Raw genomic sequence first — 11,068 nt, forward strand, 5'->3', positions numbered from 1 at the left:
GCTTATAGCAAGATATTTAACCTCACTTTGTTCCTCATCTGCAAAATGGAGATTATAATCCCTGCCTCTTCTTACAGGGATGTTGTGGGGATCAAGTGAGATAATGTGTAAGAAGGTGCTTTGTAACTTGTAGAGTGCTTTACAAATGTAAGGTATTCTATTATTAAATTCCGGATTTTACAATACAGTGTGATTATAATGCCATCATTGGGATCCATGCTGTGAAAGTGTATTAAAAGGAGGCCCGTTGGGTATATGTAGTAACCCCTTATTACGAGTAAAAACAGACTTGTGTTATATGAAATAACCGTGTCGTAAAGAGTTCTATTATGGTGGGGCATCAGTGTATCATTAAAGATTGAGGGCTTCAAAATAATTGTTTGAAGTGGTAATAGAATGTCAAACTGATGCTTTAACCCACCCATTTTAGAGGATACATAGGCCAGATCTACAATTAATAACTTTTAATAAGAGAATTTGAGGGAGTTGAAGTAAAACAGGAACTTTCATAGGCTACAGGTTACCCAAGAAAAACTATTTATTACCAGTAAATCCAAAAAAAGGGATCTGTGCTACCCTTAAAAGTTAAGCATTATACTCAGTTGGATCCTATTTCGCCAGTTTAAAAAGCTGTAGGGACTGGAAGAGGCAGTGTGGTGTGTTGGTGAAGGGCCTGGACACTGAAGCCGGGCTGTCTGGTTGAAGTCCTGGCCCCATTGCTCACCAGGTTTGACTTGAGCAAGTTCTTTAACTCTGTGCCTCAAGTAAGTGAGAGTAATAATAGTAGCCCACCTTACAGCATTGTAGAGGATTAAATAAGTTAATACACACAAAGCACTTAGAACCATGCTTGCCTGGCAGTTGTATGTCCAGTGAATGTTGTTATTAATGGTTTTATATTAATTGTAACAATCTAGAGTTACCATTGGATAACTTAAATGCTTGTTAAATAAATTTGAAGTTTTAAAGACTTGCGTCCCATCATTAGACCATTGTGCTCGTTGTCTTTAGAATTCGCTTTTATAATAAAAAATAATCTATTGTATATATGTCAAAAAGAAATAATTTTTCTCCCCTCTGTGTGTATATATAGTTACTGATTGTGCTACTCTGTAGGAAAAATACAAAGGATAAAAGAATATATTCCTGCTATTCTACTTTTCTGCTGTCACACTAAAATTGTGTAGGAGGCTTAAGTGGGTCGAAAGACTGGATTATGGTAGTTGAGGGAATGGGCTTTTTGTTAATTTACCTTTTTTTAAACTAGTTAGAAAGCATACTGAATTACTGAATAAATTATGTCATTTATTTTTTATTTGACAGTTTGAAGATAAATTATTTTCTCTGTTGCCTCTATTTCACCACCTACAAATGGTCCATTATGTTCTGGACATGTTTAAGAGCCTCTGAGGAATGGAGCTGCAAACACAGACACAAATGTTCATCTTTGCCACACTGAACTACATTTTAATATTTACTGAAGCCACCAAGCTTTTCTTGAATTCATGCAGGAGTATTTTAATTACATTAAAATACGACCTTATTTTGAAAGGCATCTATGTTTTTAATTTAAAGGCTATTTATGCCTACCATGGTAGAGAGTACAACTAAGGAAGTTTTCTTAACTTGCCTCCCTCTTTCTTTTCCTACCCCTAAATCATAGGCTATTAAAATGAAATCTGGGGCAGGCGCGGTATCTCACACCTGTAATCCCAGCACTTTGGGAGGCCAAGGCAGGCAGATCACCTGAGATCAGGAGTTTGAGACCAGCCTGACCAACATGGAGAAACCCCGTCTCTACTAAAAATACAAAAATTAGCCTGGTGTGTTGGCGCATGCCTGTAATCCCAGCTACTTGGGAGGCTGAAGCAGGAGAATCACTTGAACCCGGGAGGCAGAGATTGTGGTGTGCACCACTGCACTCCAGCCTAGGTGACAAGAGCGAGACTCTGTCTAAAAAAAAAAAAAAAAAAAATTGGTGGGTTTTGTTTTTTTTTTTTAATTTCCTCACAGGTGATTATTTTAGACATTTTTAAAAATAAACATGCAGAAATTGGTATATTTGGGGAGGATCTAAAATCATGGAGTTTGTCATATTCCTAAATCAGTTTCTTTTTATATATTTTGCCTCTAAATGTAGTTACCTTATTATCTTCCCTGGTTATGGAAGTACTTAATGTAGGTGATTCTTAATGGAACTGAAAAGACCATTTATCACCCTGAATAAACAGAAATCAGGTTCTAGAACCAGATTGAAAGGAGGAAATTACATCACACTCTTAAATAAGGAAGCACTGGGCAGAACTGGATGAGTTGTATGATAAAAATGTGCCCCTCCTCCTCCCATGGATGGCTTCTGAGATTTATTCATGAGATCTGGTGGCCAGGTAAGCAGATCTAGGTTACTGCCTTAAGGTAGCCTGCATTTCTTTCTTTTTCTGGTTTTTTTTTTTAAGCAGTTTCAAAGAGACTATCCTCAAGCTAAAGGCATGTGATTTCACCTTAAGGAAGAAGGTGCAGTGTGCTTTTGGTGTAACTTTTTTAGCAAAATGAAAGTGACCTTAAATTTAGCAGTAAAAACACAGTCTAGAAGGAATAGTGTTTTAAGAGAAGGCAAAACACTGTTTTCAGAAAGTACCCCTCCAGTTGCTTCAAGTAAATATACTGTAACAGAAACCAGTTTAGAAAGCTACATTGTTAACCACTGAAGCTTATAATTTTTACTCAGTCTACAAACTGTCTACTTTGAATTCTGGAAATGAATTTCATGAAAATTCCTTCCTGTTACATATCCTAAGCTTGTTACGTTATTACTGGGCAGTCGCCTCACTCCAGCACGAATTAAGTTTATCCTTTATAAGTCAAGTGCTTCCCTCCTGAGCTCTTCACTGACACACAGTGTATGTGAATCTTTCATGTCATTACTTTCTAAAAATGAGATGGATATTTTCTCAGTATCCATTTAATAAATAATAGGCACGAATGATGCCAAGATTTACCGGGGGAAATCATAAATCGGACATCAGTTCTGTCCTGGATGATTTGAAGAGTGGAATGGGAATTGGGGCCCAGCAGAGAATAACCCAAGAACAGAGCGCCCCTGCTCTGGTGTTTCATGAAGGGAGAGGCTTCATGGAGAAGGTAGGGTAGAGTTGACCTTAAAGGATAAATTGAATTCTGACAGATTTGGGGAAAATAGAAATGAGCTTGAAAATATAAATTAGGTTTATATTGTAGAGGCCTTAAATGCCAGGCTGAGGAGGTTTTATTTAGGAGCCCCTGAAGGTTTTTTGAGCAGCAGCAAATCTTAGTTCGAGCTGTTGTTAAGGAATATTGACCTGCTACTGGTGTGTAGAATAGGTTGCATATTTCCAGACCCCAGGAAGAATGATGCCTGTGAATGGAAGGGTAAGATTTGAGAAGTTGTGTAAAAGTAGTCTGTGGAACTTGGCAATTGAATGTACATGGCCTCAGGTTAAAAATGGTGCCTTGAGAAGTGTGATCCTCTTAGACCCTGAACTGGTTTGAGTGGGGAATGGAGTATGAAGTCAAAGGAGGAGTTTGGTTTGTAGAGTCTGAGATGCCAGAGGGCCATTCAAGTGGAAAGATAATCACCAGACAATAGGAAATGCAAAGCTGAAGCCTGAGCCAGGCTGGAGTCATTGATTCAGGAGCTGTCTATGAGTTGAAGCTATACAAGTGGATTAATAAAAGGATAACCTCAAGAAGCAAATGATTTTAGGGCTTTTTTGTTGAATTTTAAAAAGAATCAAGTTATGTTAACAGGAAAAGGTGGTTCACATCTGAAATTTGGTATTTAACTGCCAAATTTTAGACCCACTAAAAAAGCTAAAAATAGTTGATGAAGTTTGGAGAAGTTGTGCCTGAGGTTATTCGGGTCCTCGTCTAAACCATGCTGCCTGGATTCACATTCGCTTCCTATTTTTGGATTCCATGACACAATCCCATTTTGTACTTTTTAGATATTGTTTTTCCCACATAGGTACATTTTTGCAATTGTTTTCCTCTAATGAGTTGTAAGACAGATAAATGTGAAAAATTGCAGCATTAAACGTCACTTGGGAAGAGTTTGTTTCTTTTTAGCTTGAGGTTGGTAAAATGGATTTATTTACTCCCCCCTCCCCCTTCCATTTGCACTGAATACTAGAAGGTTTTTAGAGAGATAGAGTTTCAGGTGGTTTCATACTCTCAGTTTACAATCTGAGGAACTTTTTTTTAAAAGCTTGCTTCCAAACCTGTAGCACATTGCCCTTTTTGAGTCTACAGTTTGAAGTTATTTTCCAAAAGAAGAGAACATGGCAGTTATATTGCCCCCCTCGTCTCCCATGCTAGCAAGTAGGAAGTTCGGACAGTTTCATAACATGGCCCATTCACAATTCCCCATTGAAATTTAGAGGCAGGTCACCTTCTATGAATACACAAAGACACTATTGTGGTCAGAAGTGAGCTGGCTTAGTGAACACAATTCTTTTTATACTAAAAAAATTTTTTTCTTAAGAAAGCTAACAAGTAGGTGATGGAAACAATGAATAAAAAATAACTTTTTCTAGAACGTATAAATAATTTTAAGCGACCATTGAAATGTAAGTTTAGAATTCCAAGGCAATTTCTGCAGAGGCGATAGTTACACAATCATTCTGTTGAAAGCTAAGATGTAGATGGCATTAGGAGGCTGACACACAGTAATTACTAGTAGTACTTGTTGGCTTGCAGACAGGTGGGGGTTGGGCCTCCAGAATCCCCTGCAGCATTTTCCTGTAATCAGGATGAGCGATCTTCAAACGTGTGCTTTCAAACTACTTAAATACCATATTCTTCTTCCTATCTTGCCTTTCATTTTTATATTACCACAGATACTTTCCTCATAGTCTTGCCAGTGCTTGTAGAATGCTTAGAAAAAGCTTGATAAATCACTGGGCTAAGTACACAGAGGGAGAGGTTGGAATATTTTAAAATTGGTTTTTAAATTTTTTATAGCTTGATGGTAGATAACACATTTGCTTCATTTAAGTAATCTGAAAAACCAATCCTCAAAAGACCTCTCAATAATTTAGAATTCTTAAATGACAGAATGTTTTCTTTATCATATATTTGAGAGACTGATTTAAAGAAAAAGAATGCTTGACTATCTGAAATAATATTTTAACCCTATCATAAAATCTCTGCCAGATAGAACAGCTGACTGGAAGGGTAAAATACAGAGAGCCAGTCATTGGATCCCCTTCTCTACTTTATTACTGAGATCTTCAACCTGTAGAGCATTACTCTCACTGTGTTCCTTTCTAATGGGAAAATAATAATAGACACTTGCAGAGTATTTTTTAAAGGTTTTTAGCTTTAAAAAACCCCTGTGCCTTACACAGTGTGTATATTGAGTTGATACTGATTATGATAATTAGATGGTATTACACAATCATTCATTCAACAAACATTCACTTACTGAGCACCTACTAATGTTCCAGGTACTGATTGTTAAAAGGTGATTGAGACACAGCCTCTGTCCTGAGCTTACAGTCTAGTAGGAGGTGACAGATTTGTAAATAATAGATTTGAAGTTGCTGAGCAAAAAAAAACAAAACAAAAAACACCTATGTACCTCTCCCCCACAGCAAATGTGTCACAGTCATCTTCAGTCCTTTGCACAGTGCCCAGCACTCAGCTGTGCAGATGCTGTCTGCACTAATCCCTTACTAATATTTAGTGAGAGAAAGAGATCGTGTTGAAGAGTGTATATGTACATGCCCCAAAAGGGGTCAGTGTTATACAGATAATTGACAAATAATATCCCGGTGCCTAAGGAAAAAACCCTAAACTTACCATAAGTAAACTTGGCTATCTGAAGACAGCAGAGATTGATGCTGACTAACACTTACATAACGAATAATAAAAAGGAAAATGAAAAGGGGGCTGTAGGGACTCCAGACCTGTAGCATCTGACAAGGGGGATTGGGGGTCCTAAAGCTGAGGAACTACTAATTTAAGAAAAATGTACTTAGCCTTTGTTATCCATGCCTTGCAGCTAAGCAAGATAAGAGTTACTGGGTATTTCACAAAGGAGAATGTAAAGAATGTACCTTTAAGTTTGTCTTTAAAAGGGAGGGAGGAAGCTGTCCCAGGCTTTTACTGAAGCTCGTAATCTTGCAGAACTTGATTTTTACAGGATAATGGAAATTAGTATCTTCATATATTACCGTTTGTTCCTTGAGTAAGTAGTAACTGGAGAATTTGTCTTCCCATGGCCAACCCTGAAATACAAAATCCAAATAAATGCTAGACCCTGGGGTAGTCAGGTGCCAATACTGTAGAAACTCTTGCTTAGTTTCAGCATTGGGTTTTAGTGAATATTCGTTCTGTGGCATAAAATACAATTACTTTTTTAGCTTGGGAAAAATAAGCGGGATCCACTGGTGCTTCATGCCCAGTGCAGCCGTAACTTAGAAGGCTGGTTTAATAGGTCAAGGGAGGGTCTGTGTGCATTGCCAAGTGAGTGTGATTTGTTGTGCAACTATGAGGCTCTGCAGTAGGAGGTCTGCTTTTGCTGGCAATAGATTATTTCTCATTTCACTAAAACATTTCATGTCTTTTGGATTAGCATTTACACAAAAAATCATTTTTAGCATTGACATGTAAGTATCCTCATGAGACATAAGAATTAATTCAGTAAGAATTAAGTGAAAGTCCACAACTAATTTTTTCTATTCAGCATCCCCCCCCCCAATTCTGTCATAATATGCTTTGCTGTAATTTATCCTAATGGAGGTATTTCTGAATTGTTTTCTTTATTCTCTCATCTCTTCTGCCCCCTAGGGAATGAAAGCTACTGGTTGATTTTAAAATGCCTGGGCCTCACAGGTTTGGAGATGTCCCAGAATAAGGCACAATGTCAATAGCAGGAGTTGCTGCTCAGGAGATCAGAGTCCCATTAAAAACTGGATTTCTACATAATGGCCGAGCCATGGGGAATATGAGGAAGACCTGCTGGAGCAGTCGCAGTGAGTTTAAAAAGTAAGTAGAGGATATAATGCTGCTGTAATCTGGATAAATAAGCGACACTTAAATGAGAGAGGCTTTGATTGCTCTTTGTTTATGACTAAGGTATCTTCCTCTCCTTTCAGCAACTTTTTAAATATTGACCCGATAACCATGGCCTACAGTCTGAACTCTTCTGCTCAGGAGCGCCTAATACCACTTGGTATGTATTCTGAAAATCTGATCACAGTAAGCATTTGAGAAGATCAGTCTGGATTCGGGTTAGCTTGTCCTCCAGCATTATTTTTTAAATGAGGAAACCTGAACTATTTCCAACAATAGCCTGACCCCTAGTGGCAACAGATTCAGAAGGTAACTGTGTTTTTCTCAAGCTATTGTACTCCACGGCCTTCATTCCGAGTGACTGAGTCCTAAGTAGGACTGTTCGTGGACGTGTGATCTAAAATCAAGAATTAGTTCTCATTCCAGCTCTGATGCATACTTTACCTCATGAAACCTTAGGCAAGATCTCCCACCTTTCTTACAATATCGAATGCATGTTTGACAGTAGATGAAAATAGTATAAATGTTCCTCAAAACTTAGAAAATAGTATTTTTAATGTGAATATTTTGTTCCTTGTATCTTTGTCAAGAGCTGTGTGTGAACTGGACACATTGCAAGCAAGTCCATTCACTCACGATATTATGATGTGCTAGCAATAAGGACTTTGTCTTATCTCAGTGGTACCCTGCATGCCTAGTATGGTCGCATGTCTTAAATGGCAAGGCTGGTACAGTATGGTATTCATGTAAATTACATGCTGTTCCTCTTCCGCGAATTTTGCACACGTCACAGAACTTGCCTGTGATGTGTGGGTGTGCACTGTGCACATGTCCAAGAGAGAGAGAGGAGATAGTTTGTTCTTTGAACCACACCATATGCGTTAACAATCTTCTGCTCTCTAATTACACCTGTGGTTGTTGCATGGGTGCTCAGGGTGACAGCAGCCACTCAGGAAGCATAGGTAGCTGGGGTACTGTCTCCCTCACACAGGTGGAGAGAGGATTGTTGATCTTTTATAAATATCTCTTGTTCATTCCAGGGCACACTTCCAAATCTGCTCCGATGAATGGCCATTGCTTTGCAGAAAATGGTCCATCTCAAAAGTCCAGCTTGCCTCCTCCTCTTATTCCCCCAAGTGAGAACTTGGGGCCACATGAAGAGGATCAAGTTGTATGTGGTTTTAAGAAACTCACAGTGAACGGGGTTTGTGCCTCCACTCCTCCACTGACACCCATAAAAAACTCCCCTTCCCTTTTCCCCTGTGCCCCTCTTTGTGAAAGGGGTTCTAGGCCTCTTCCACCGCTGCCAATCTCTGAAGCCCTCTCTCTGGATGACACAGACTGTGAGGTGGAATTCCTAACTAGCTCAGATACAGACTTCCTTTTAGAAGACTCTACACTTTCTGATTTCAAATATGATGTTCCTGGCAGGCGAAGCTTCCGTGGGTGTGGACAAATCAACTATGCATATTTTGATACCCCAGCTGTTTCTGCAGCAGATCTCAGCTATGTGTCTGACCAAAATGGAGGTGTCCCAGATCCAAACCCTCCTCCACCTCAGACCCACCGAAGATTAAGAAGGTCTCATTCGGGACCAGCTGGCTCCTTTAACAAGCCAGCCATAAGGCTATCCAACTGTTGTGTACACAGAGCTTCTCCTAACTCCGATGAAGACAAACCTGAGATTCCCCCCAGAGTTCCCATACCTCCTAGGCCGGTAAAGCCAGATTATAGAAGATGGTCAGCAGAAGTTACTTCAAGCACCTATAGTGATGAAGACAGGCCTCCCAAAGTACCACCAAGAGAACCTTTGTCACCGAGTAACTCGCGCACACCGAGTCCCAAAAGCCTTCCGTCTTACCTCAATGGGGTCATGCCCCCAACACAGAGCTTTGCCCCTGATCCCAAGTATGTCAGCAGCAAAGCACTGCAAAGACAGAACAGTGAAGGATCTGCCAATAAGGTTCCTTGCATTCTGCCCATTATTGAAAATGGGAAGAAGGTTAGTTCAACCCATTATTACCTACTACCTGAACGACCACCATACCTGGACAAATACGAAAAATTTTTTAGGGAAGCAGAAGAAACAACTGCAAGCGCCCAAATCCAGCCATTACCCGCTGACTGCGGCATATCTTCAGCCGCAGAAAAGCCAGACTCAAAAACAAAAGTGGATCTGGGTGGCCACGTGAAGCGTAAACATTTATCCTATGTGGTTTCTCCTTAGACCTTGGGGTCGTGGTTCAGCAGAGATTATGTAGGAGCAAATGGTTCTCAATTTTCCAGTTTGATTGAAGTGCACAGAAAAATCCCTTAGATTGCAAAATAAAATAGTTGAACTCTCTGTCTTCACGCGGAAGGTTTAGAGCAGTTGTGAGATGCTGTTATGCTGAGAACCCCTGATTTTGTTAGTGTTGGAAAAAAGTCTTTCAAGTCTATAATTTAAAGATGTGATGGTGGGAAGGGGAGGATGGGGAAGCTTTTTATATATGCATACATTACATACCTATATATAAACTTGTGGTATAACCATAGACCATAGCTGCAGGTTAACCAATTAGTTACTATCTTAGAGTAATATATATTCAGAATAATAAACTCAAGCTGGAGAAATGAGTCCTGATAGACTGAAAATTGAGCAAATGGAAGAAGATACAGTATTGATTAGATCAGAATCATTAAAAATATTTTTGTTTAGTAAGTTTGAAGATTTCTGGCTTTTAGGCCTTTTCTATTTTGTTTCATTTATTTTTGCAGGCAGTCTTATCCATGGAGGGCAGAGTATCCATTCTTTACCATGGGTGTACCTACTTAGGTTAAAAATCATCCCAAGGCCTCATACTTCCAGGTTTCATGTTGTGTCTTGTTGAGGGAGGGAGAGCAGCTTACTTGGCAACCATATTGTCACCTGTACATGTAACACATCTTGAAAAATAAAACGATAATAGAACTAGTGACTAATTCTCCCTTACAGCTCCTGCTTGGTCCCACCCACTGAAGTAGCTCATCGCAGTGCGGGCCGTATTAGAGGCAGTGGGGTACGTTCGACTCAAATGGGATAGCATACTAGGTGCCAGTGTTAGGATGTCAGTTTTACAAAATAATGAAGCAATTAGCTATGTGATTGAGAGTTATTGTTTGGGGATGTGTGTTGTGGTTTTGCTTTTGTTTTTTTAGACTGTATTAATAAACAAATACAACACAAGCTGGTCTTGTGTTGCTGGTTCCTATTCAGTATTTCCTGGGGATTGTTTGCTTTTTAAGTAAAACACTTCTGACCCATAGCGCAGTATGTCTGAATTCTAGAGGTCACATCAGCATCTTTCTGCTTTGAAAACTCTCACAGCTGGCTGCTTCACTTAGATGCAGTGAGACACATAAGTTTGTGTTCCGATTTTCACATCCTTCCATGTATTTATCTTGAAGAGATAAGCACAGAGGAGAAGGTGCTCACTAACAGAGGTACATTACTGCAATGTTCTCTTAACAGTTAAACAAGCTGTTTACAGTTCAAACTGCTGAATATTATTTGAGCTATTTAAAGCTTATTATATTTTAGTATGAACTAAATGAAGGTTAAAACATGCTTAAGAAAAATGCACTGATTTCTGCATTATGTGTACAGTATTGGACAAAGGATTTTATTCATTTTGTTGCATTATTTTGAATATTGTCTTTTCATTTTAATAAAGTTATAATATTTATGATACCACTAGTCATGTTTCTTGCCTATACTCTATTTATAAAGTGTATGAAGCAATTTGACAGCATTATTATTTTTAAGCACAAGCGAAGATTCTTTGAAGTTTAATGTATTCTTGAAATTCTTATTCTTTAGAATGAAATATAATTTGTGCAATATTTTTCACGTATTATGAAAGTATACAGTGGAAATGAGCTGTTTGTTTTTACCTTTAACAACTGAAAGAGAACTGGATTCTGGGGTTACTATCAAAAATAATTACATTGGGGCGTGGGAGTCCACATCAAGGACAATGTGACAGAAGAAACCAGT

At 38.8% G+C, this 11,068-nt stretch overlaps 1 protein-coding gene across 1 annotated transcript; it reads left to right on the forward strand.

Moving 5' to 3' along the window:
* The first annotated feature begins 6,660 nt into the window (after nucleotides 1-6,660).
* On the forward strand, nucleotides 6,661-10,764 carry LOC115896122 (ERBB receptor feedback inhibitor 1). Its single transcript, XM_030926550.1, has 3 exons — nucleotides 6,661-7,026; nucleotides 7,137-7,213; nucleotides 8,094-10,764. Exons 1-3 carry the CDS (start codon nucleotides 6,902-6,904, stop codon nucleotides 9,278-9,280), a joined length of 1,389 nt encoding a protein of 462 aa, XP_030782410.1. The 5' UTR covers nucleotides 6,661-6,901; the 3' UTR covers nucleotides 9,281-10,764.
* Nucleotides 10,765-11,068: the final 304 nt, after the last annotated feature.

Source organism: Rhinopithecus roxellana, unplaced genomic scaffold (assembly GCF_007565055.1).
Source record: "Rhinopithecus roxellana isolate Shanxi Qingling unplaced genomic scaffold, ASM756505v1 contig5076, whole genome shotgun sequence".
Taxonomy (NCBI): Eukaryota; Metazoa; Chordata; class Mammalia; order Primates; family Cercopithecidae; genus Rhinopithecus; species Rhinopithecus roxellana.